Genomic DNA, 27,880 nt, shown 5'->3' with positions numbered 1-27,880 from the left:
ATCCAAGTGTGGGCAGTGACCAGGCCATGTGAGAGAGCTGGGCGGACCATGATCAGGCAAGTTTCCTCCCATGAAGCCTGGTGACAGGCCACGAGATAGGCAGCCTCAAAAGCAGGCGGCCTGTCAGGCATGGTGGTGCACACCCGTGATTGCAGCTGAGGCAGGGAGGCTGAGGCAGGAAGACTGCAGGGAGTTCAAGGCCAGCCTGAACTACAGGGTGAGAGCGTCTCAAAAAAAAAAAAAGCAGAAGCCCCGAGCTATGACTCCAGCTCTACTGTAGGAGGTCAAGAAAGCCACTTCCCCTCTATGGAAGGCCACTTGTAAAAGCCGTCAACCCTGAGTCATGGGAGGAGCCAAACCCATACTCAGGCCTGAACTCTGAATTCTCAGATGGGCTCTGACAGCCATATCCCCATAACTTCCTCTTGCCCTAGTGGCTCTGCCTACTTCCTGTCCCATGGCCACCTAGTTGTAGACCTGTTCTTGCCACATCTAGGACAAGCTCTATACTCAAAAGGCAGAACACAGCCAATTTTTTTTTTTGTTTTTTTTTTTGAGGCAGAGTCTTGCTGTGCAGTTTAAGCTTGCCTTCATTCAGTTCACTATATAGCATAGGCTTGCCTCAAACTCATGGCGATCCTCCTGCCTCTGCCTCCCAATCCTCTGCCTCCCAAGTGCTGAGACTACAGGCATGTGCCGCCATGCCCAGCAGCCAGCCAAATTCTCCCTTCTAGTTGTTCTCTTTGCTCTCCTCTCTCTCAGGCCCACCCACCCCACGGTGCTAAGGATGAAACCTTGGCCTCTGGTGTATTAAGTATATGTTCTACCACGAAGATGCACCCTTGGCCTCCTTCCAAGAGGGACTTCAGTGTGTGTAATTTCTTGTAGGCCTCTCAAATCTCCAGACCTGGGTGGAACCTACTTCTTTCCATTCCTCTCAAGACAGCACTGCAGACATGAAGGTCACACTTCTATACCATTAGAATCTCACCTTGTACACCTGTCCGTAGGTTCCATTGCCAACCACCTCCACCAGCTCAAAGATCCCAGCAGGGTCCTGAGGAAAAGGGATGGGAGAGACACAGAAAGAGCAAGATGTCAGCACTTCAAGGAAGGTTATGACCCTGGAGGGGAGAGAAGTGTTTGGAGCGTATGAGTGATGCAGGAGGGTATTACTAGGGGATTTGCAGGGGAACCCTGATGGCCAGTTGCCCTTTCTCTGGATGGTTCAGAGTTAATATTCGATGGGAAAAAAAGGAGGAGGAGGAACATGGAAGTCAGGGCCCGGATGGTTTTCCAAATCTATGCTGCCCACTTCAAAAGCTGCCTGAATCCTCATCCAAAAATGAGGATGCCGAGGACCCCTCTGGGATGGTACACACTTCAGGTGAGGTGACGTCCATCAAATGGTAAGATGGAGCCTAGCACAGAGTGTGTCCTCAATAAAAGTTAATTATCATCATTATCATTTTATTTTTATTTTAGAGAAAAAAGCAAAATTTCAAAACAATAGGAGAGTGACAATGGTTAATACACTGCACACTGTTATCTTTAGTTTTTTTTGTTTTTCGTTTTTCTTCCAGTACCAGGAATTGAACTCATGACTTTGCGCTTGCCAGGCAGGCACTTTGTCGCTGAGCTAAATCCTCAGCCCCACACACTGTTATCTTTAGAGGACAAGATATAGGCATTTAATTGTCTAAACAATATTAGCACAAAGATTTCTTTTCAATGAACTAAGAGAAATTAGTAGTATAACTACCTTATTATCTTGTGTGTGTGTGTGTATATATATAGATTTTTTGTTTTATTTTAATTTTATTTTATTTTATTTTATTTTATTTTATTTATTGCTTTTCCCTTCCTTCTTTTCTCCTTTCCCCCATCCCAGTTTCTCTTTCCTTTGGAACAGTTTCTTCCAATTTTATAGTATCTATTGTACATTTTGGATCTTATTTATTCTTTCAGCTTCTCACAGGAGGAGACAATATGATGTTTCTACATGTGCGTCTGATTTTATCATTTTATTTTAAAGGCCAGGAGGAAAAAAGTTAATGGGGCGAAGGAGGGACCAGCAGGGAGGCACTCTCCTTTGGTCCTTTTCTTTCTTTCTTTCTTTCTTTTTTTTTTCATCTTTTTGAAACAGGGTCTCGCTATGCAGCTCAGGCTGGCCTCGAGCTCACTTTGTAGCCCAGGGTGGTCTTGAACTCGCAACAATCCTCCTGCCTCAGCCTCCCAAGTGCTGGGATTACAGGCATACGCCACCATGCCCAGCTTCCTTTGGCCCTTTTCTTCCCTCTCCAGTTTTCCTCGCACAGCGGCTTCTGGGTTCCAGTTTGAGGCTTTCAGGGACAGGTGAAGGGATCTCCAGATTAGAAGAGAGCAGGCAACAGGGAGAAAGTGCTTCTGGGCAGGACACAAGGTCAAGAAGAACTCTGTGCCTCCTTCTCTTAGCCAAACAGTGCCAGGAGGAGAGGGACCAAGGGCTGAACAAAGCCTCTAAAGAGGCCCGCTCCCTTGACGGGCCTATGCAGGCCACCTGGCCTCAGTGGCACAGTGGCACAGCTGCCATCCTGTCCCAAGGCCATCTACACCCTCCCAGCAGGCCTGTTTTTTGTTTGTGTGAGAGAGAGAGAGAGAGAGAAGCTGGAAACTGGAGAAACAGGTCCCAGCACTGTCTCTGCCCCTGCACTTCCAGGCTCTTCCAGGCTACTGCAGACAGCAAGTACACGGCAGAGAGTGAGGACAGCATTTGGGAAAAAACTTCCCAGGCAAAACTTGGGCCTCTGTGCTCATCATCCTAACAGTGTATCATGTAGAACTCTTCCCTGTTTTTGAAAACCCATTATGAGATTTCTGAAAGCACATGCACAAAAGCCACAAACAAGCCCCCCCGCCACACTCAGTACTGAGGTAATAAGCGTATATAATAGGACTCAAGCATGGTGAAGACCAGGAGGTACCCCCACCACTGGGTAATGGGGATGGAACCCAGGTCCTTACACATGCTAGGCAAGTACTGTACCACTGAGCCACAACCCCAGAGGCCCTTCCTCAGCCTCCCAAACATAACAGATGTGCGTCAGTGTGCCCAGCTGAGGCTTTCTGAGAACCTCCCACCTGTATACACTTTGTCCATTTTCTCAGAGGAGAAGTTTAGAACAGACTCCTCGCTCCAAGAACTGGCCCCATCACAGCATGTATGACGATGCACTGTGACTATGCCAGCAGCTAGCCCAGGCCTGGCACTCAGCAGCCTGAGAGAGCATGCCCAACCTGCCCCGGAATCACAGTCTCCTTCTACATGCTTTGATGGGGCCTAGGCTGACCAGACCAAGAACTTCATGGTTTATATTCAATTATTTCACCCTAGCTCAAGTTACTGAAAAATCTTTAATAAATCCCAGATGTGGTGTTTCAAGTCTATGATACTAGCACTCTGGGAGGCTGAAGTAGGAGGATCACAGGTTCAACTGCAGCCCAAGCAACTCTGTGAGACCCTGTCTCAAAATAAATAAGGGCTAGGGCTGTAGCTCAGCGGGAAAGCCCTGGGTTCAATTCCCAGTACTGCGAGGACAACAACAAAACTTTAATAGATCTAGAAAGTCATTAGGGCTCACAGGAAAGGAAGGCACTGTCACTGCAGGATGATGCAGGGTGAACGAAATGTTTGCCTGAACCTGAGAGCTGCGAGGGACCTGGAAGAAGTCTTGCCACCTGCAGTTCTACCCTGAGAGGCCTGACGAGGACACAGGTCCCTAAAGATTTCCTAAGAGGGAAGCTCATCTGTTCTGCGACCTTGTGAGTCCTTTCTTTTTTTTTTTCTTCTTCTTCTTTTTTTTTTTTTTTTTTTTTTTTTTTTTTTGTGAGACAGGGTCTTGCCATGCAGTACAGACCAGGCTTCAACTCATTATGTAGCCCAGGCTGGCCTCGAACTCACAGCGATCCTCCTGCCTCAGCCTCCCAAGTGCTGGGACTACAGGCGTGTGCCACCATGCCTGGCTGGGAAGTCCTTTCTTGAATCTAACTGTAGTTCTTTCTGCAGTGGAAAGAGGCAAGGACTTAGCAGTTGTGATTTTAATTCTGTAATCCTAACTCCCAATCTATTGCCTGCTATGTTTAGGACACACTGAGACATGAAATAATCTGAGGTCAGAGACTCTGGGTTCAGACACAGACATTTAGTGGATTTCAAGCCTGCTTCCTGACCTTGCTTCCTTGAAAGGGTGATTCTGAGAATCTGCTGAGATCACACAAGCGCTGGTAACGGTACCCGGGACCCTCCTCAGATGTTCCTCAGAGACTGCCTTTCAAAAGCAGCACACCTTCCCCACCAACACCCAGCCTCCATGTCACACTGTGGCTCTTCCTCTCCCCTACACCAGTCACCTCGTCCTTTGTCCTTTCCAGTGTTCCTGGTTTACTCTCCATTCCTATGGCTGCCAACTCAGACCCATCCCTTCTGTCCTCCCCCGGGCGTTCCTGCTTTCCCGCATCTCCCTTGTGCTGCTGCTGCCGCATCCAACCCTCCCAACACGTGCTCTCTGAATTTTGCTCTTTTGCCCCTAAACCCACACAGCTCCCCACTACTGGAAAAGGGTTGGAACACCTCAGCCCTGTATTACAGATGCGCCATCATTCATCAACTAAGAAATACTTTGAGTGTGCACAAGTAGGGCCTAATCTGGAAAAATCAGTAATGGGATCTTATTTCATTCACCATTAAATATCAATTAGGTACTAACTAGGTGACAACTCTTGAATTAGGTACAACAGGAGCTCAATCACGCATGAGAAACAAGACAGGCCAAATATCCAAATATGGACATGAGCTAGGTTTGGTGGTGCACGCCTATAATCCCAGCACTCAGGAGGCTGAGGCAGGAAGACTGCCAGGAATTCAGGCCAGCCTGGGCTATACAGTAAGTTCAAGGCCAACCTGAAACCTGAACTACATACTGAGGCCATCTCAGAACAATTAACCCCCCAAGAACCACTTATGGACAGTAACATTATGAGACTGTGTGTCATACAGATACACTATGAAAATGAAAAGCACTGAAGCCATTAAAACATTGCTTGGTGTGATGGAAGAGCACAGGAGAGTGGTTTTGTAGTGAGAATTTGGTGTTAGGCATGTGTCCCTGAGCCAGGATTTAGTTGTTCGGGGCCTTATTTCTTTCCTGCAAACAGAGAAGAAATAGGGTCAGACAGAATCTGCTCTGCCAGGCTTGGGGGCTCACCCCTACAATCCTAGCACTCTGGTAGGCTCCAGTAGGAGGACTGCAAATTGGAGTCCACCTTGGGCAATATGAGTCCCTGCCTCAAAATTTAAAACAACTAAAAAAATGGGTGGAGGATTTAGCTTGTTGTGAAGGTCTCGGGTTCAAATTCCAGTTCTGCAAAAGCAAAAACATAAAAAAAAGCTGTTTCATAGTGTCAGGGGAGGGGATTCCATGCTACTTGAGCATGTCCGCTGTTCCCTGGAGACAGTGCTTGAGAACTCTGAGTGCATTTGCAACTGGGGACAGAAATGAAGAACGGTGCCTCAGAGAAGGGTAAAAAAAGAAAAAAGAGAAAGAAAAAAGAAGAGTGCAGGAAGCACTGTGGTGCCAAGGGACAGAGTTCTGGGTTTGGACGCTGAGTGTGAGATGTGAAAGGGGCCTGAGAGCATGGGTATGGGGCACTTGAGAAACCGGGTCTGGAGACAGAAATGTGAAGACATCTGTGAGCACGACTGCGAGACACTCACAGACATGGAGAGGGCACGGGCAGGACACAGGGACACAAGAGCCATGGCCAGCCTGTGCGGAGCAGCTGTGCAAGTATCCCACAGGGAGGCCAGGGTGCGATGGTCTGACGTTAGAGTGGTAAGAAGGACTCAGAAACATCCTAGGGAGGGCCCCCAGGGAACCACTGGGAACCTCTGGGAACTGCGGCTGTGAGAACCGAGGGGAGAGAGCAGGGTTGGAGAAGAGGAAGCACAGATGATGGGGCAGCACCCTTGCTAGAGAAGTCTAACTGTGAGAAGAAAGGAGAACTCACATAATGCCTGGAGAAGACAACAAGGATCAGCCAAGAGGGTTTTCTAAATTGGGAAGATAGGGCTGGGGATCTAGCTCAGTAGCACAGCGCTTGCCTGGCAAGTGCAAGGTCATGAGTTCAATTCCCGGTACCAGGAAAAAAAAAAACCCAAAAAATAAATTGGGAAGATAAGCTGGGCTTGGTAGTGCACGCCTGGGATCCTAGCACTCTGGAGGCTGAGGCAGGAAGATCACAGTAAAACCAAGGCCATCCTGAACTACATAGTGAGAATCTGTCTTGAAAAAATAAATTGGGAATGTATCTCGTGTCTGCAGGAAGGAAGAAGCCAAAAGGGAAGATGACACAGGAACTGATTTTTTAATAAACGTGTGGCCAGGCATGGTGGCGCACACCTGCAGTCCCTGCACTCTGGGAGGCTCAGGCCTCACAGAACTCACAGAAGATTGCTGTGAGTTCAAGGACAGCCTGGGCTACATAGCAAGATCCTGTCTCAAAAAATAAAACAAAAATAAAAGTATGTGTATGTATGTATGCATTTTTTAAAAATTTTTTTTTAAATTTTATGGTGCTGGAGCTCAACCCATGACCTAAGCATCATAGGCAAACACTGCCTTTGAGCAACACCCCCAGGCCAGGTACATGTATGCTTTATTCCACAGTTTATAAATATCCTCCAGTGGTTTGCAGTGGAAAGATAAAACCTCACAGTGCCTATTTCTCTCTCATACAGATACTCAAGGATCTGGGATGTCCAGGGGTATATAATGTAGTTCTGATTTGATTTATGCATTGATTAGGCTACAAATGTGGCTTTTCAAATGCTGCGGCTATCTATGTTCCTGGTCACCTTCTCCCATGGTGAGAAGCCCCCAGAGGGAGAGGCTGTGGTCCTGGGCAGCCCCTAGGCAGTCCTGGATGGCCCCAGCACAGCCCTGTAATGTGCAGCTATAGGCCTTCTGGCCTTTCTTGTGATACTCAAATTCTGTTCTCTATTTGGCAGTTCGGTTCTTGCCCTGCCAGCTGCTGGAAGTTAGGAGATAGAAACCAGGGCAGCCGTAAATCATGATAGGCAAGAGAAGACAACAGGGCGAGATGAGAAGTGAAGAGACAGTGGTCTGTTGAGATCTAGAGGCAAGAAGATGAGGGAGCTCAATAAATACCCAGTGATCCTGATGGTAGTTGTTTTTTTTTTGAGGCAAGGTCTCACTATGCAGTTCAGACTGGCCTTGCACTCACTATGTAGCCCAGGCTGGCCTGAACTCACATAGACTCTCTTGCTTCAGCCTCCCAACTGCTGGGATTACAGGAGACTGCTGGGATTACAGCCATGTACCATGCCCGGCTAGATGTTAGTTAAATGGGAGAAAGACCACCTCTTAAAATTCAGAGTGGGAAGCTTAGGGCAGCTCTTATAAAGTATGCTCTGCAAGAGTGGTTCTCAACGTACAGGGCACATGAGAATCATTTGGGAAGTGGACTCCCAGGATCTGTTTCCAGAGATTCCATAGGTCTGGGGTGAGGAGCAAGGACCCATACTGACCAGATAACCTGGCCTATTCTAAGGCATAGGATCAGGAGACCTACTGTGAGACTGCCTTAGTTACTGGATGAGAGGGAGGTTATAGAAGAATCAGGAACAATAGGGACCTGCATGAAGTCAGGCAGCCAGAGTGTGAGTGGTGGGCAACCAGCTTCCTGTGGGTGTCCAATACTGCTCTCCCCTCTAGCACCTCTTCCACACTGACCCTCCCCAGACAAATAACTCTTTTTATCTACATTTATGTAACCCTGTTTATAGATGACTTTCTTGTCTGTTTTTGTTTTAAAATTTTTATTGGTAATTTTAGATACACATAGTAACATTCATCATAGGGGATTAGTACCTGTACATAATACATCTTTTTTTGTTTTGTTTGAGACTGGGTCTCACCATGTAGTTCAGGCTATCTTTGAACTCACTATGTGGCCCAGGCTGACCTTCAAGCTACAGCAACACTCCTGCCTCAGCCTCCCAAATGCTGGGATTATAGGCGTGTGCCACCACACCCAAAAGCATACTATATCTTCCTGCTTTTTTTCCCATTCCCCTCCCCTCTTTTCAACCCCTCTTCCCTTCCTTATTTACAAAAGCTTTGTTTCTATTTTTTCCTATTCCCCCACCACTACTACTCTCCTTATTTGAACACTTTCTTCCCACTTCCCAGTATCTATTATACATTTTGGTCCTTATTTACGCTTGGAGGCTGGGGATATAGCTCAACGGCACAGCGCCTGCCTGGCAAGCGCAAGGTCCTGAGTTCGATTCCTAACAGCAAAAAAACCCCAAAAGAAACGACAGGCAGCACTTATTTACACTTGATTTCTCACACCAGCAAAATAATTCGGTATTTACATGTGTGTCTTATTTATTTAACTTAAGAGTATAGTTTCAAGGTGCATCCATTTACTTAGATATGTCTCAAGCATATCCTTCTTTATGGCTGAGTAGTACCATTGTAGAAAAAACTCCCACATCTTCTTTATCCATTCACTGGTTGGCTGATGAGCATTTGGGCTGTTTCCAAGACTTAGCTACTACAAACTGTGCCACTACAAAAATGAGAATGCATATATCATTGTGGTATATGCTCTTAATTCTTCCAGGGTAATACCCAGAAGGGGCACAGCTGAGTCAAATAGGGCCTCTAGTTTTAGTTTTTTGAGGAATCTCTACACTGATTTCCAGTGGTTGTAACAGTCTACACTTCCACCAACAGTGGAGAAGCGTTCCTTTCTCCCCATAGCCCCATCAGCATTTGTTATTGGTTGATTTCTTGATAACAAGAAAAAAGCCACTTTTTCTGTAGTGAGATGGAATCTCAGCACTGATTTAATTTGCATTTCTCAAACGACCACAGATACTGAACATTTTAAAAATATTTATTTGCTGTTTCTACTTCTTCATCTGAGAAGTGTCTGTTTATTTCTGATGCCCATCTTTGAATTGGGTCTTTAAATTTGGGGGGGCGCTAATTTTTTTGAGTTCTTTGACATATTAGACTTTTTCTGAGGAACAGCTGGCAAAACTTTTTCCCACACTGTGAGTTGTCTCTTCGCTTTGTTAGTAATTTCTTTTGCTATGCAAAAGCCTTTTTTAAAGATGAGATTCCACTTGTTGATTCTTTGTGACAGTTCTTGTGCGACTGGGGTTTTTGTTCATAAAGTCTTTGCCTATACCAGTATCTTCAAGGCTTGTACTCACTCTATCTCCCAGCACATTTAGTGTTTCTATTTAAATATTTAGATCTCTGATCCATTACAATTTAGTTTAGTACATGGTGAAAGATATGGGTCTAGTTTTAATCTTCAGCATGTGCAGAGCCAGCTTTTCCAGCACCATTTATTTGTTGTTGTTTTTGTTTTTCATTTTTCTTCCGGTACCAGGAATCGAACTAACAACCTTGCACTTGCCAGGCAGGCGCTTTGCCGCTGAGCTAAATCCCCAGCCCTCCAGCACCATTTATTAAAGAGGATATCTTTCTTCCAGGGAAGGTGTTTGTCTTTGTCAAAGATTTAGCTGTCTTGTCAGCCAACTTAAACCTCCAGTTTTTTCTGGGAAAGCTTCCTAAACTACACTAGTTTATCACAAGCTATCCCACACATGAGTTTCAACCTCAGTTTTACATATTAATCTCATCTCCACTATAAGTTTCTCAACAGGACCAAGAAGATATATTTTTAAGATTACTCTAAGAAAAAGACAAGGACTACTCTTGGCACTTCTATTCCACATATACTAGAGATTCTAGCCAGAGCACTTAGATAAGAAAAAGAAATAAAAAGGGCCAGGCTTAGAAAAAGCTTTCTATCTCTATGTACAGAAAGCAGGATATTGTATATAGAAAATACTAAGGGATTAACTAAAAATCTGTTAAACCTAATAAATTCAGCAAGGTTGCAGGATACAAGACCAATATAAAAAAAAATCAACTATATTTCTATAACAACAAATAATCCAAATATGAAAACAATTTCATTCACAATATCATAAAAATAAGTTTAATCAAAGAAGGGTTAGATGTAATACTGAAAACTATAAAATAATGTTGAAAGAAAAAGCTAAGTAAATGGAAAGATATCCCATGTTCATAAACAAGAGAATTTAATACTATTAAGATCTACAAACTCAGTGCAATTCTATCAAAATCCTAGCTGGGATTTATCTTCCAGAAAGTGATCAGCTTATCCTAAAAATCTTTTAGAAATACAAAGGACTCAGAATAAACAATCCTAAAAACAAAGAACAAAGTTGGAGGATTTACATTTCTCAATTTCAAAACTTGTAAATGACAATAACCAAGACAGTGTTGCCAGGTATGGTGGTGCATGCCTATAATCCCGGTACTCAGGAGGCCAAGGCAGGTGGATTCTAAGTTCAAGGCCAGCCTGGGCCACATAAAATTCAAGACCTGCATGAACTACATGGTAAGACCCTGTTTCTAAAAAAATGAAACAAAACAAACAAACAAAAACAGTATGATACCAGCATATTATAGACATATAAAGCAAATGAACAGAACTGAGAATTCAAAAACAAACTCTGACATTAATGGTCAGTTTATTTTTAACCAGCATGCCAACACTATTCCTATAGTCTTTTCAATACCATTAGAACATCTGGATATCTACATAAAAATGCAGCAACTCATAATTAAGAGGCAATTTCTATTATTACTTTGCTGCTGGTTGTGTCTGAGGCAAGTCACTTAAAAGTGACTGGGTTTGTTTCTTTGTTGCTTTGTGCTGTATGTACGTACATATGTATGTGTTTGTTTGTTTGTCTGTAGACAGGGTCTCACTATGTAGTTCAGGATGAACTTGAACTCACTATGGAGCACAGGTTGGCCTCAAACTTGCAGCAATCTTCCTGCCTCAGCCTCCCAAGGGCTGGGATTACAGGTGTGTGCCACCATGCCCACCTCAATTTTTATTTTTAAAATTACTATATAATGACCACATTTCTTGAGGGGAGTTGGTATATATACATAAAACATCTCAGTTCCTTATTTCATCCCTTTCCCCTCCACTCATCTCTCAGTCCCCTTCCCATCTGCAGAAGATCCACCTGAGTTCATTTTTGACAAACTAAGAAAACTTGCCAGTCAGGCGTAGTGGCACATACCTGCAATTCCAGTACTCAGGAGGCTGAGGCTGGAGAACTGCTTTGAGTTCAAGACCAGATTGGGCTACATAAGTGAATTCAAGGCCAGACTGAACTAAATAGAGACCCTGTCTCAAAAAAAAAAAAAAAGAAAGAAAACTTGCTAACTATGATTCTACACCAATTCTAACTATGGTTCCAAATGCTCAAGTCTACACCCCATGAAACCATGTGCCAACAACTACACTAGGATGAAGAATAGAACAGTTCATAAAATGCATAAAATGGGGCAGGGCAGTCCCTGCCATATGGGTGCATATATTCTGATATATGGGGGGTGGTGGACACAAAACAACTATACGATTGATTTTTTAATGATGGCAGCACTCAGTCTGTGCAATGGAGATGCATAGGGTGCTAAGAAACACTGACTGAGTTGAGAACACAGGAATCAGGGAAAGCCTCATGAAAGCAGATTTAAGCTGTGGTGTGAACGTCATCTTAGCACCTCCTCTGAACAACTATCATCAGTCTCCTCCTGGGGGCCTTATCTTTACTCCATTAGGACATCTCCCACTTCCAGTTGCTCAGAGATTACATTATGGCCCACACTCCCCATCTCCCTTTGTACGAACTAGTAATTTTAAAGCACCTCCTTCGTTCCTTGTACTGTTAAGTGCTTTAAAAGTATAATCTCCTAATATACTTTGAGGTAAGTAGGCTGCACTTATCTCACAGGTATTGGAAATTTAGCACAATTACATGACTTGCCTAGGGCAGTGGTGGTGAACCTATGCCATAGCCAATGTTTGTTGTCACTGAAAGCTCTCAAAGATTCACCATCATGGGCCTAGGGTTACATATAAGCAGTAAGTGGAGAATCCAAGATATGACCTCAAAAATCTGACTCCAAGGCCTGCAGTGTGCTTTGCCTAGCTCACAGCTCCTGCTGTCTAAGCAACTGTGTTTTCAACCATTTGGTTCTCCTTCTTGTCCTACTGAGAGTCCAAGAGGTGGGTTACAAGGGTAGTCAGGCCAAATCTGACCAGAAATGATGGACTGGGGCCAACTTCCCCTCAGCCATTCCAACCAAGAGGGATGATGCTAGGTAGGAAATGGAAAAGTGCCATTATTATCTCAGGTGAAGGAAACCAGAAGCTGTTACTGAGAAGAAGTGGCCAGACTGAAGTAGAGATCAAAGCAGATATTGAGGGAAAGGGGACAAAAGTGGGAGAGGGAGCGAGGGATTCGAGCAATCCCTGTTGCTACGATGAATCTAGAACACCCTGTCCTTGCAGTTCCAAGAAACCATCTATGCTGCAGTTTGGTGCTCAGGGTCCAAGGAGATCAGGGGTATGGAGCCCACAGCATGCATGCTTAGTGACATCCCCAGCCCATGTTTTATTTTGAGACAGGGTCTCACTAAGCCACTTAGCTGCCCAGGCTGGCCTCAAATGTACAATCCCCCCTGCAGCAGCTTCCTAAAGTACTGGTATTACAAGCGTCCACCATCAAGATCCGGCTCCAAAGAGATTCTTGATCTTAAACAGAAATAATTTAGACCCCACAGTGCTGTTTTACCCATACCCACTAATTTAATCTGCACATAATTCCTTGAGGGAGACAGTATTCTCACTTTATAGATGAGAAAACTGAGGCTCTGTGAAGGTAAGTAACTTGCCCAAGGTAAAAAAGGCAATTAGGCAGCAAACCCAGAATGTGAATGCATGTGGCTGGCTCCAGAGTCTATGCTATAACCATCACTTTATTTGACCTAACCAAATCAGGCTCCTGCAACCAAACAAGCCAGACTACACACTGCTATTCCACTTCTTAAACAATGTCTCATCTCCACAAGCAGAATAAAAGCGGTTTAAGGGCAGGAATCATGCTTAGGTGTTATTTGGGTATTATACACAGTATGAAAGCCCCATAAACTGGTACTACTATGGGTGCCTGAATAAAAAATAGTATTATCTTTTCTGTGATGCTCTGAGCCTGTGGCACACTGCAAAACTACCTTGTTGTACATAGTTATCTGTGGCAGCTTTCTTCCTCTCAGTAAATCCTACTGCACTAAACATTTTATCTTCCCACATTTTATATATAAAAATTTTCATACATGATTAAAAATTTTGGAGCCAGGCATGGTGACGCACACCTGTAATCCCAGCATTGGGGAGACTGAGGCAGGAGGATCGTTGCGAGTTCAAGGCCAGCCTGGGCTACAAAGTGAACTCAAGGCCAGCCTGAACTGCATGGTGAGACCCTGTCTCAAAAATACAAAAAATAAAAATAAAAAATTTTGGTTGACTGAAAGATTGTGCAAGGCATCATAAAAGAGTTGGGACTGCCAGCTGTGGTTATCCACTCCTGCAATCTCAGCATTCTGGGAGGCTGAGGCAGGGGGATCGCAGGGAGTTGAGGCTAGCCCGGGCTATACAGTGAGTTCAAGGCCAGCCTCAACCATTATCACATAACTGGTGACAGTTCCCTCAGGATGTTGCCCTGTGTGACTCAGGCACTGCCCACCCTCTATGCCTCTGTCTTTTTTTTTTTTTTATGCCTCTGTCTTCCTCACAGTGTAAGGCATGTTTCTGAGGATATAATGAGGCACTCAAACACTCAGTTTAATGTTTAAATACCAGGCACAGCGAAGTGGAGACAGGCTTGGCTAAGGAAAAATTTTCTGAAAGAAGTTGAAACTACATGGCTGAAAGGAAGACAGAGGTACAAAGCTAGGTAGGTACAGAGAAAACACGCAGGCTGCAGTGGGCAAGGGCGAAGAACAGGGGCTGTCCCTCAGACTGCTCCTCTGTCTTACACCTCCTTTAATCACCCAAGTGTGTTGGTCTCCCCAGCTATAACCCAGATATTCCTGAAGGAACTCTCTCCCCAGCACTGGGGGCCTGAGAAGTTCCAAATGACGACTAAACATAGCACCATGATTTTTCCCAAGATGCCCACTTACACCTTCATCTTGTGCCTGCTCCCTAGTGCTGACTCAGAGAGTGTCAGGCACAAACTGGCCTTATGCTCCCACTTCCCTGCTCCTCTGGCCTCCAAGAGCTCCCTGGACTCCTCCCACAGAGCACACATGGAGAAAGGAAAGACAGAAATGGCAAGCACAGCTCTGACTCTGATGCCCAGCACCCAGAATCAGCCAATCATTTCCCTTCCCTGAAACCAGTGAGTTATTTATTCTCAGTTTTATATTTTTTGCAGTGCTGGGGATGGAGCTAGGGTTTCATACATGCTAGGCAAGTACTCTCCCCCTGAACTACATGCTCAACCAGTAAGGCATTTTTTTAAATGCAGCAAAGGGACAGATTAAGTTAGAAATGAGACTTTGGCTACTTTCCCCTAAAAACCCAAATAGGGTTTATGCTCCAACTGTGTCAAGACTAGCATTGCACATGGGGCTGGGGATCTAGCTCAGCAGCACAGCGCCTGCCTGGCAAGTGCAACATTGTTAGTTCGATTCCCCTTACCGGGGAAAAAAACAAAAAACAAAATAAAACAAAAAAAAACCTAGCACTGCACAGTCTAGCTGAGGCTGGGCGGGTGGCAGTGGGGAGCGATCTGGCAACGCAGTGGAATCCTGGACGAATGGTGTATGTGACAGAATGGGCAAAATGAGGCCACAGGTGAGGTCTGGGGTAAAATTTCTTGAAAAAGGGTCAGATCTGTGTTAGAACTCTGCACCAGCCTGTCCTCACCCCATGAACAATACCTCCTCCTCCACTCCAGGGCCTTCCCTTTGCACTCCCACAGCCCATCTCCAGAAGAGGAAAGTGATTCCTGCCAGCTTTGCTTTGCCTTACATGATCTCTCTTGAGGAGTAAAGTCTGTTTTTAAAGGATTTTAACAAATGAAAACTATAAATATTAGCCAGCATCTTTTATAAAGGCCTGTTAAAGAGTTTCTTCCCTTCCCTCCCCCTTCCTCCCTCCTTCCCTCTCCCCCTCCCTTCGTTCTCTCCTTCCTAATTTTGAGGTAGGGCTTCACTAAATTGCCCATGCAGGATTCAAACTTGTGAGCCTACTCCCTCAACCTAAGTGCTGGGACCGCAGGCATACACCCCATGCCCAACTTCTTCCTTTCTCCCTTCCTTCCCTCCCTCCCTTCCCTTTTCCTTCCCTCCCTCTCTCCCTTCCTCCCTTCCTTGTTTGTTTATTTATTTGGTGATAGGGATAGAAGCCAGGGCCTAGTGCATGCAAGGCAAGTACACTACCACTGAACTATATCCTTAGCCCTTTTTTACTTTGATTTTTGGCTTTTCTCTGAAACAGGTCCTGCTATGTAGTTCAGGTTGGCTTTGGATCACAATGTAGACCACACCAGTCTTGAACTCACAGAAATCCTCCTGCCTCAGCCACCCACCGTTGTGATTACAAGCATGTACCTTTGCGAATCCTGGGTCTAGTTTAAAAATCAAACACTAACATTAGCCAGGCATGGTGCCTCACACCTATAATTCCAGCATTTGGGCACTGAGGTAGGAAGATCACAGAGAGTTCAAGGACAGCATGAACTACATAACAATACAGTTTCTCTCTCTTTTTTTTTTTCTTTAAAGACAGGGTCTCACTATGCAGTTCAGGATGGCTTTGAGCTCACTATGTAGCCCAGGCTGGTCTCAAACTCACAGGATCTTTCTACCTCAGCCTCCCCAGTGCTGGGATTACAGGTGTGTGCCACCATGCCCAGTTTACCCTATCTCAAAAAACAAAACAACAACAATAAAAACTTCAAAGACCACAAAAAAATTAGATACTAACACAAAGAGAACATTCTGGGAAGGCATCACATGTGCTGAAATATACAGTAAAGAGTAAGACTGCTTGTGAAGCAGTTGCAGGAGAAGCAGGCAGGTCAGGAAAATTGATCCCTACTTTTTGCTGACCCATGAGTTTTATAATTATAGAAATTCAAACCAGAAAGGGTCTACTCTGAATTCCAGGAGATTCCTGGAAGTTGCCAGTGTGATAGAAAGAACTAGAAACATAAAACTGAGGGATGGAAGGCACTGGAAAAGAATATATACAAAAGCCCAGTGGAGACCAGGGGAGGACTGGTCTTGCCTGTGCTTCAAGCCCAGCAGTGATTATTTGTTCAGATATGTCTCGGCAGATCCTACTGCTGTAGCCAGTGCTTTCCCAAACCCAGGCAAGGTGCCAGACAACACCATCAGGTGGGGCTGCCACAGGATATAGGAGGACAGGGGGACAAGGCAGAGTGAGCTGCGGGCCGGGGAAGAGGCAGTCCCCCTAGGCTGGGCTGTAGTCTGACTCCTCGTACTCCTGGGGGCAGGCTTCCTCCTGTTACCAACCACACAGGACAACACAGGAGAAATGCAGGAAAACCTGTGATAGTCACAAACAAATTGGGGAGGAGAGAGAAAAAAACTAGGGGCCACTAGGGAAAAGAATGGAACTTGTGGTTTAAAAAGGGAACCAAGAACCAGAATAACAGAGTCCTGAGCAAGTAATTCACCCTGGAAGACAAAGCCACCAGGGCCTGGGGAGCCTCTATTCATCTGGTGCCACTTCAGGGAGCCTGAGACTAGGAAGGCTGGCTCTCCCTCCTCCCCATGAAAACAATAGTTTGTTTTCCTGAGCTCTTCCTGTAATCTGGGAGGCCCACACCAATACGAAGGGCGGGGGGGGCGGGAGCGGTAGTGGCAATACCAGGGGACAACCTGGGGGAGTGGTCCTGCAACCTCCTATAAATTTGTCAGCTCCCTCAAAGCCACCCCTGAAACACCCACAGAGCACTGAAGCAGTGACTGCTGTGCAAAAGCAGCTTAAAAAACCACACCTTAGTCCCAACCAGATTACTAAACCCCTTCTACAGGAGATTTTCTGAAGGTGCCGCCAGGGAAGGAAGGGACAGATAAGTTTCCCCAACAATTCAAGCAACTCTAGGACATAGGTCTTAGCCCAAACTGGCAGAGATATGGAAGGCAGTAGAGGGTAGAGGGGCTAGACTTAGGCACCCTTCAATTGGTTATGAGTACCTAAAACATGTGAGCAAGAGAAAAAAAATATAGGAGGGGGTGTGAGAAAGAGTGAGAGTGTGTATGTAAGAGAGAAAATGGGAACTGGTATGTGGGGTTGGAGACAGACAGGAAAAGTCTCAGGAGATCACCCCCTCCTTCCTACCAAGCAGGGATACCAGTCAGTCCCCAAAGATCCACAGGGGAAGTAGAGATCCAGACACCTGCTTTTCTCAAAGCAAATCAGGGAGTGTATACAGCATCATCCCCATTCCCACCCTAAAGGCTCAGTATGGAAAGCAGGCCCAAAACCAAAGTATGAGAAAGATTAAATATCTCTTGAGGGAGAAAGGAAGTAGATGGAGGAGAGGGACTTGTCTGAGCACCTCATCATTGAGCCAGTAACTGAAAAGGAGGAGAATACAGAAGGAAGGTTGAAACTCTCATCAAGTCCCTATTATCCACCACAACCAGTAATAAATGGACTCGTAAAGCCTTCCAAAGACTCCTTTTCCCAGCTTTCCTTAATGTCTAAAACAGACTCCCAAGCTGGGCATGGTGCACACACATGTAATCCCAGCACTCCAGAAGCTGAGGCAGGAAACTGCCAAGAGTTCAAGGCCAGCTAAATATACAAGTAGACCCTGTTTCAAACAAACAAACAAACAGACAAAAACCCCAAATAGGCAGGTAGGTAGGTAGACAGCTAGATAGATAGGTAGGTAGGCAGAGAGATAAAGACTCTCCACTCTATAAGCATTCCTTCTTATGCTTTGGAACTCTATCAGAGCCCTCTGTTCTTTTTTTTTTTTTTTTTTTTTTTGCCTTTTTTGAGACAGGGTCTCACTATGCAGTTCAGGCTGGCCTTGAGCTCACTTTGTAGCCCAGGCTGGTCTTGAACTCGCAACGACCCTCCTGCCTCAGCCTCCTGAGTGCTGGGATTACAGGCGTGTGCCACCATGCCCGGCTCAGACTTCTCTATTCTTATTCTACTTTGTGAAGTATCCAAACTTTGAAGTGCTTTTATAGGAATTAAACACAGTAGGGAGAAAATCAAGCAGGCTCCAGCAGTACAGGGGAGGGAGGGAAAGAAAGCAAGAAAGATATTTATGTAGGGGAAGAGGGGTGGTTATAACTCACTCCTGGGTCTCTAAGGCAGAAGGATGTGTGAATGAATTCCTCTCTCTCCCTTTCTTTCTCCCCGCCTCCCTCTCTCTCAGATACAAGCAGAGGCAGAAACAAGTTAGAACATGATCCATACATGAACACAAATGCCATTCTCTCTCATCAGAAATGGGGGGGCACCGCCTGCCTGCAGCACGAGGCTGGGGATCTCCCTTCTCTCCTACAAGCTGGTCTTGCTGCACCCATGCTTCAGCTCCTCACAGACCTGGCAGCCTCAGACAGGGCCCGCAGCTGCCGGCTTGACTCAGTCTAGAGATCCTCACAGATGGACAGGCCTATAGGAGATGGTAGTGGACACACGGACACACAGAGGGAGCTACATGAGAGGCTTTCGGGGCAGTGCAGAGGAGAAAGTCAGGCAGTCGGGGAGGGAGGGCAAGGAAGAAAAGGGGGGACCAGAAACCAAGCAGCCTGGTTCTGGTTCTAAAATGGCCATAGGCAAGGCAAGGACAGATGGTCCCTTTCTGATGCTAAGCCAGGGAAGTGGGAAAAGGGAAAAGGAAAAAATAAATACCATCACAGTCAGGAATTTAAAAATAAACTGAAAAACCTAAAAGATAAACAGCTTGCTTCTGAGGTTCCGTCTGCCTCCAGAGCCTTCTAAGGGAAAACAGAGGGCTGCAGGCCTCAGAGGCAACCCCTAGCCCCACGTCTGGAGACTGCTGAAGGTCATTCTAGTCACCCCTTGTTCCTTGCAAAAGGAACAAATCTTCTGGGCAGCCAAGGTGGTGTTTCCCCAGCCTCCTTCACAAGTCCCTCCTCAGGTAAGCAAGTGAGGCCCCGGCTTTTAAAATGTTACAAACTGTCAGAGCAGTGTGAATCTGACTCCTCCACAAGAATCAGTTTCCACCAGTGGTGAGCAGAATCGATTTTATCACTTCATGACCGCTGCCACCACCCAAATGCACAGTACTTTACCACCCACAAAGTCTTTCAGCTGTTCCCTAGTTTGCACCTCAAACCTGCAGAGGAGCTGGGCAGGAATTATTACCCCATTTCAAGATGAGAAAACCAAGAGCCTGACAAATGTTTGTCAAGGTGAAACAAGAACTTAAGCTTGGCTAGTCTTCTGAGGCACCAACACCACACTGCCTGCCCTGGCTTTGTCCACTAGATTCCACTTGCCAACAGCGGGCCCAAGGGGTTCTTCTCCAGGCTCAGAAGTGACTGTCTGAGCCTGTACACTGACTGTCCCAGGCCCGGTTAACCTGTAGGCTCACTCACGCCCATCTTGGTGTTCTTTTGTTCTTCCTGGCATGGGGACAAGACAAGGAGCAGGGGCTCTGCGTGCTCCTAGATTTCTTTCAGTTCTACTGCACCACACCCTTTTCTCACCTCTGGGTCTCTGCACATGCCCTTACACTTTCAAGTTTACCCCTCACCTCCTCTTTACCTAGACGCTTTATACCTGTACCCCTAGAACCCGGCACAGACATCACCATCTCCAGGAAACATGTCCTCTGCTCCCATAGCACACTGTACTGTCTCTTTTGTGACACCAATCACACTTTTGTGACTGATTCTTTGTCTTTCTCCTCTGCTAGACTAAGTTCTTGGACACAGGGCTACACTCAATACCTGTCTGTTGAATGAATGTAGACATAAAGAAAATTAGTGTTCTCTAAAAAAAAAAAAAACTCCCTTGTTTAAGGCAGTGATTTCTAACACTAGTTTGAGGTTATCACCATTCTTCCAAAATGATCCTTAAATATTCACTTAAATGCATAAGGGCAACTATTTTGAATGGGTACCCCATAATTTATTTGCTTGGTAAATAAGTATTAACAGAAAGTGGGCTTTTTCTTAAAGGAAGAGAACTCCTATATGGTCAGCAAAACCCAAACATGAACACTAATAAGCGCCCAAAGATTGTAAGAGGTACCGGGGCAAGAAGAAAAGAAGGGAAGGCTTCCTAGAGGGGAACAGAATTGAAGAAGTCGGAAGAGGTTGAGATTGATCAGATAGGCAAAAGAAAGACAAAACTCAGAGGACAGCCCATTAGAAGGCTCAAAAATATAAGCGGCTAACTCAGGGGCAGATTTTCTTAGCTGAAGCAGAAAGGAAGCCAGTTTGGTGAGATGCAATGATAGGGAATGGTTAGTATTTTTACAGAACCAAGAATCAGAGGACCTGGGGCTGGTTCTGATGCATATATGTAATTTAGGCAAATGGCAAATCATTTAACCTCTCATGGCCTCTTCTATCTACTCAGTCCTACCTCACAAGAATTCATGAATATAATGAAGGATAAGCTGGAGACTTTTGTAGGTAAATGGATGCAACTGAGACCATACTCCTAAGTGATTTGGTTTTTGGTTTTGGTTGTTTTCCAGTACTGGGAATCGAACTCACGACCTTGAGCTTGCCAGACAGATGCTGTGTCGCTGAGCTAAATTCCCAGCCCCTCATACTCCTAAGTGAAATAAACCAGACGCAAACGAGTAAACGTTGTATTGTCTCCCTAGTGTGAGAAGCTGAAAGAGTAAATGTGATCCAAAATGCACCATAGATATTGTAAAATGGGAAGAAACTTCAAAAGGAAAGAGAAACTAGTTTAGGGGAAGGGGAAAAAAGGGAAAAAGCAAAAGGAATACACACACACACCCACACACACACCAAAAAAAGATAGTTAAGATAGTTGTGCTGCTCAGTTCACTGAAGGGATAGGTTTGTGCTAATATTGTTTGAACAATTAAATGCTGGTATCTTGTACTCTAAGTAACTGATTTGAAGATAACAATTCACAATGTGTTGACCATTGTTACCCTCCTATCATACTGTTTTGGAATTTTGGTTTTTATGTTTTTGTTTTTTTTTTTCTTTGAAATTAAAAAAAAAGGAATTCATGGATGTAAAAGTATTCTGAAATCCATGTGCTACAAATTTATACAGAGTCATTGTGAAAAAATCAGCACTCACTGGGCATAGTAGCATATGCCAGTAGTCCCAACACCTCAGGAGGCTGAGGCAGGAGAATTGCAAATTTGAGGTGTTTGGGCAAATTAGAGACTTAAACGTTGTCTTGAAAAAAAAAAAAACATAAAAATTTTAAAAAAGGATTATGGATGTAGCTCAGTGCAAAAGTGCTCAGTTCAATCTCCAGTATGGGACTGGGGTGGGGTAGATAAGCTCTTACTGGCAAGAGGTGATTTCCTAAGACCATGGCATTACTAGGACTTAGGATGAAGAGTGGCAGCTCAGGAGAAAAGACAAAATCTGTGGCCTTGGAGGTGGTGCTGAAAGGGGCAGGGAGGAAGGTCAGTCCCCAGGAGGCAGAAACTAGGGGAAGAAAGGGAGAGTACAGAGTCTGCAAGCAGGAGGAGGCAGGCAGACAGGAAGATGCCAGGCCCATTCAGGCTGGCAGATCCCAAGCTAACGGAGGAGGACAACTCCAGTAATCAGGGGTTAGATAATAATAAGGCTTCTCCCTGCTGGTTTTCAACTGTAGCACAAACAAATCATTATAACTCATTGCCAACCTCCTACTGTTGGAGTCAGGTGTCCACAAATCTAAGGGAAGACAGACTGAGGAAGCTTCACGGGCAAGAAAACCTAGGCCTTGTCTTACCCCCATACTGCTTCTACTTCCAGAAGTCCAATAGAATGCCATGAGAGAGAAGGTAAGAAAGAGCGCTATGAAAGACCAGGAGACAATAAGAGAACCTAGAAGGAGGCTTAGAGTAACAAAGCTGAGTCAGCTGGAAGAGCAGGTGGAGGGTGGGGCTCACAGGGAGGGGAGGAAGGACGGTCTGAATCATAGACTCGCAAAGGAAGGCCAGGGTTACTCTCTACAGGGTGGAGACCAGATATTCTCTGGATCCACCAAGAACCAACCCAGAATAAATTACACCTGAAGAGACATAGGTGATATAGGAGGAACTTCCTGACTAGCAGGATGGAGCAAGCATATTCACTCAACTCTTCAACAGGCTTATCTCTCCTTTTCTTCCTAAGAAACCTTCTCTGACCCCTTTTACACCACCTCTGAGGGCCTGGTGAACCAATTCATACATTCATTCAACAAACAATGAGTGCTTGCTATGTGCTAGGTACTGCCAAATACTAGAATGTGGCAGACAATGAACAAAATACAAACAGTTCGCTCCTTTATGGAGCTTATAGTCCAGTCAAAGAAGCAGACAATAAAGGAAGACGCAATGACACAACTATGAAAATCTGAAGAAAAAGTACTGAATACTATTAGAAAGATTAAAGGGAGGTCATGATGGAGGGAGGGCAGGAAAGGCCTAAGGAAGTGACATTTCAGCTGAGACCACAAGGACATGTAAGAGTTAACCAAGCAAAGACCAGCTGGTAGGAGGGGTAAGGGCTTTAAAGCAGGAAAGGGGCTTAAATCTTCAGGCAGTGGGAGGCACTAAGCATCCTTAACTACTCAGCCCTGAATCTGCCTTTGACAACCTTTATACATGCTTGTACAATGTTTTGTCTCTCACACCCCAAGCGTATCCCCATCAGAGTATCCCCAAGGGTGGCCACAGACTCTCCCATTGGGCTGAGTGCGTCCTTGGGTGGGTCCAGAGCTTTCACACAAAATGCCATAGGCCTGAGCAACTGCCCAGTGATTGCCAGCACCCCTGGTTCAGGAGCAGAACAAACAGGAGTTTCACGTTCTCATGTAAGGTTTTCAAGTCACTCTCTTCTAATGATGCCTGAAGACTTTGAGGACATGGCAGGAGGATCTAGGATACGGAAAGGGAGCCAGGTTTACAATTCCAGGCCCACACCTGGGCTGTGACTCACCATAGCCATTAAGATTGAAATCAACACACTGGGTAGTTTTCTCTTTCTTAAAACAGTAAGGCAGGAGGGAAAGAATATTAACAGAACCCCTGGAGACACCCTTTCTTAGCACCTTCTTCAACAAGGGAAGTAGGCAGTTGTGACCTCTCTCATGAGCATTTACCAGGCTCAGCACGTCCCATCACTTTTATTTAATCCTCACAACAGCCTGGTTAGATATTGCTATCCTCACTTTACAAAGGATAAAAATGAAGTATGGTATATTGATTACTTGCCAAAGATTCAACAGTAAATGGCTGAACTTGGATTTGAAGCTCAATCTCTCCCAGACCTATGCTATTAGTGGCTCCACCTATTCCAGTTCCCTCTCACCTCAAAATCCAAATAACAATTCCCTGTCTTTCCAAGTCAGTCCTCACTTAGTCATAACTACTCTTCCTCTCGGCCCTAACTGACTCAGGAAACAGTGTCTGAAGTGTACACATTCCAACGGTCACCTTCCCTTTACTCTGTCTTCTTCCAGCAGATGCTCAGCCCCCTGCCCACAGCCCAACACCAAATCCACCCTGAGTTCTCTAACCAGTGTGTACTCATTTCTCTCTTGGCCAAACTCTGACACTCTGGCCCTCCCGGGCTCCGCCCCCACCCCTGTATCATTCTCTCTACTCCTCCTTTGCCCAGGGTAACACAATCATCACCTCACATGAGCACTTTTCCTTGGATAGAGAATACTTCAAACCCCACATCTAATCTATTCATATGTTTACAAACAGTACACCACATAGCAGGCACTCAAAGAGTTTTAGGAAGGAAGGGAGGAAAGGATTGCTGGGTCTGGAGGATCTTCAGGATTGTCTGCCCCTGCAGTTCTCAGCAGGAAACTGGCATGAGCTTACTGGAAAAGCCACACATCAGGACCCCACCCTGGGTCAACTGAATCACCTCCAGAAGCAAGGCCTGGGTATGTGGAACTTTCAAAGACTGCAGGGTGACCCTGATTGAGCCTCTGAGTAAGAGCTACTGAGTTCCTGTCCCCTGTTTTGTAAGAGAGAAAAGCAAGTCCCAGAGAGACATAAGCTAGAAATGGAATGGAAACTAGAACCAGGTCTCCCCACTTCTAATGCCAAGCTCATTCCATGGATTATACTGCTACAGTGACTCTCTCAGCTGCTCTCCAACTGAGAGTCTCTAAAGCATTTTACCCAAGAAAGTCCTGAGCCAGGGCAGGGGGGCTAGGCAGTTGCAGGGTCTAATCTGAAAAGACTGCACTTGGGATCCCAGGATGACCGTTACATGTAAGTTACATGTAAGTGCCTTGTTTCTAGGGAAGGCTGGGCAATCAGGCAGAGTAGCTAGGCACATGAGTACTGGGTGGCAGTTCTAGCTGCAAGACCTTGGTTACTGCTAGCCCCTTTTAAAATGTGAGATGGCCTGTAGGTGCTCTGCTCTAGCACAAGCGCTTAAATATCAGTGAGGGTGATGACAACAATATCCAGGCTGTGCTTAATGCCAGACTACAGGATAACACCTAAGGAAGATAATTTCTAGGAGTCAGCAATTGGAACATTTCTGTATTCAAATTGAGCACTAGGATTGAATAGAGTAGGCTCAGTCCAAGGAAAACAATCAACCTCAACTGATACCTGGCTCAAACTAAGGAAAAAACAAAACAAAAACAGGCTTTAGATTGCAGAGAGGAACTGCAGTGAGAAGGCCCATTTAGTATCGGGCAGCCCTGGAAAGTGGTGTTGGATATATGTAGCCTTCTCTAAGGTCATGCACAGAAGACAGAGGAAAAGGACTTATGAGTCCACTAGCTTTCTGTCAGTCCGTGGTATCTGGCACTAGTGAGGAGATGCAAAGCTCTCTGGTGCTGCAGGCTTTTGCTTGGTAGTCTAGCGACACAGCCCTTACTGGTGCACCCTAAGATACCACCCAAGCTACCACCTAAGGCTTCTACCACCCCGACTCTGATCTCCAAGACAGGGAGCTCTCTTGCTCTCCTTTCCTCAACTCTTCCTGGTTCCCTTAAATACCAAGCCCATCTCTCCCTCCTTTTCCCCTCTTCCTCTCTGAAGGTCAAAGAAAAAACCACATACAATGTGGACCAGAAAAGGCCATCAAAGCAATCACCTCCATTCTCAGGTTGTACTTTGGGTCTGTGTAAGGATATGGACACCACAGAGGGATGACCTGGCCTCAAACTGTCCTTATAACATATGTGTCTCCTCACACACAAATGCAGAAAGTTGTTAAATTTTATCCCGAAATGACCTTCTTTCCAACTTCCTCTAGCACTCAACTCCGAGCCCAGGATGAGTGGAAGTAAGAGACTGGAACAATCAAGATGATGGATGTAAGTACCAACTACAAAACCAGAAAGCGACATTTAGCTGGGAGCTGAGTATGGGAAGAAAATCCTTACTTTCCCACTGCCCAAACCTCTTGTAATTCCATGTAGCCGTTTCGAAAGCTCTTTTCAGAGGTCGATCACTTTGCATTACAGCCAGAAGGGAGGGCAGTGTCCTGGGCTGGCTGGTGACACACAGACTCCTGAGACAGTTCTTCTTACATGACTGGACAAATACTAGGCTTCTGCTATGTCTGGCCCTCTACTCAACTCAGGACACACAAAAAGGGTGGTTGCCAGGGGGTGTGGGGAACAGGGAACAGATTTAGTGTTTTGGGAGTTTTTTTTGTCTTTTTGAGACAGGGTCTCGCTATGCAGTTCAGGCTGTGCTTGAGCTCACTTTGTAGTCCAGGCTGGTCTCAAACTCACAATGATCCCCCTGCCTCAGCCTCCCAAGTGCTGGGATTACAAGAATGCACCATCACACCCGGTCAGATTTAGTGTTTAATGGGTAGAGATTCAGCTGAGAAAGATGAAGTTCTAAAGAGGGATGGTGGTTATGATAGCACAACAATGTGAATATACTTAATGCCACAGAACTGTATGTTTAAAAATGGTTAAAATGGTTAAGTTCAATGCTAAGTATATTTAATCATAATAAAAAAGATTTTTATTAAGAGAGGTGGGAGGAAATGAGACAGGCTTCCTCTCCTCCCTCTGAAGAACAGAACTTCTTTTGAATTATTCAGCTTTCACTCCTGCAAACTAAATCTTCTGAATTCTTTTGCATGTCTTTCTCTTTCTGTCACTGGAGTACTCTGTCTGGCAGCCCAACATCCAAAAATTTCCATCAGTTCTGGGCATAGACCCCACAGAGCTTTGTATTCTTAACATGTATCCATCAATGCCAACCAACTGGCAGTTCCCAAAGGGCCAGGTTTAAGTGTCTTATTCCTTCCTGCCCTCACCAAGTCCCAGCTATACAATTAAGACCTATCCTCTACTAAGACACAGATATATAGACTACATGATCCTAGAGGGCAGAAAACATTTCTCAAAACAGGCTGTCTCTAATCCATGAAATGGGCCATATTCCTAGTCTCTAAGACTTTATAAAGAAACATTATGCATGGTGTTCTAGCCCTTGGTAAGCCCACAAAGCCTTTTTAAACAGGTCACAGAAATATCACATATTTATAATTAAAGGAAGCAGAAAACGGGCTGGTTGCACATAGTCTAGCATGTTCGCTACAAACTGCCCTCCTGCTCACCTATACACATTCCCAGCCACCTGGAACTGGCCTCCAGCAGCATGGAGGTGAGTAGAAGCTCAGGTTCTGAGTGAGTCAGACCTGAGTCTGAATTTGGGCCCTGCCACTTACAGGCTGTCCAACTGTAGCCAAGTTATCTAATTTCCAAGTCACTTCTTGATTTCTTCATGTTAAAAATGAGGATAATCATCCTCTTCAAAGGGTTATTGTGAAGAATAATGAGATTACATAAGGGAAGAACCTAGTGTACAGTAAGCGCTCCTTGTTCTTATTCCAGCCCCCAAACCCCCTTCTGAAATGAATGTCCATTAAAATATAAATGACTTGTATCAAAGCAATCTTTGTTCCAAGTTGGAGACAGAAAAAGAGCTTACAAGACTGGAGGGACAGAAAATCAAAGAACTCTGGTGCACGTGCTGCCTGTTCCCCAAGCCTGCCTTGACATGTGGATCCCAGGTAGCTTTCCCATGAGGAATGATTTTGCTAAGGTTAGAGAGACTTCTCCAAATCTGAGACAGGGTTGGTATCTGTCAAGTTCTGCTTTCCTAATGTGGATCTGAAGACGGTAGAAGGGAGCTCTCCTGCACAGCTTCCATTCCTGACTCAGTAGCTCTGGGCCTGGCCACTCCTCTGCCCCCAGGGGATACATGGGGGCAAGGTGTATTCTACTCTCTCCTTGCTCCCCTGCAATTTGAGTGATGACAACCATTCTTTTTTTTTGTTTTGTTTTTCTCCGGTACCGGGAACCGAACTCATGACCTTGCGCTTGCCAGGCAGGCGCTTTTTGCCACTGAGCTAAATCCCCAGCCCCATGACATCCATTCTTTACCTGTCTTCAAGGTGACAACCACAGTATGAAAGGACATCAGGGAAGAGGCAAATGTGCTGGCCCCCTCTCAAGCACTGCATCCACATGCCCACCTCTGCCTCATGGCTTCAACGCACCATGTCCAATTGTTTTACTGAAGACTCTTTCCTGAAGACTTTGAATTAAAGCCCAAGTACTGCACACTGTAACCACTTTCTTACAAGTGTGCCTTGAAAGAAAGAGTGGGTGGGTGGTGAAAAGAGAACATGAAAATCTTAATAGTCTGGCTTGGAGCCCACCCATTTTACCTTCAGAGGTGTGC

The 27,880-nt window shown here is 45.3% G+C and overlaps 1 protein-coding gene and 1 long non-coding RNA gene across 12 annotated transcripts in view; one reads left to right on the top strand and one right to left on the bottom strand.

The window, feature by feature from the left end:
- Mink1 (misshapen-like kinase 1) overlaps positions 1 to 27,880 on the bottom strand; it is a 55,290-nt gene that overhangs the window by 17,768 nt on the left and 9,642 nt on the right. For all 11 annotated transcript variants that reach the window (XM_013522167.1, XM_013522169.1, XM_013522171.1 and 8 more), the window contains exon 2: positions 992 to 1,057. In XM_013522167.1, coding sequence (XP_013377621.1) covers positions 992 to 1,057 — 66 coding nt within the window. The remainder of the gene's footprint in view (positions 1 to 991; positions 1,058 to 27,880) is intronic.
- On the top strand, positions 13,762 to 27,767 carry LOC102016999. The gene is made up of 3 exons (XR_001236863.1): positions 13,762 to 13,927; positions 25,425 to 25,485; positions 27,591 to 27,767. It is a non-coding gene; the product is annotated as an uncharacterized LOC102016999 (long non-coding RNA).

The sequence above is a fragment of the Chinchilla lanigera genome, unplaced genomic scaffold (genome assembly GCF_000276665.1).
Source record: "Chinchilla lanigera isolate Chin_1 unplaced genomic scaffold, ChiLan1.0 scaffold00066, whole genome shotgun sequence".
Classification (NCBI taxonomy): Eukaryota; Metazoa; Chordata; class Mammalia; order Rodentia; family Chinchillidae; genus Chinchilla; species Chinchilla lanigera.
This window is presented reverse-complemented; position numbering and strand designations above follow the sequence as displayed.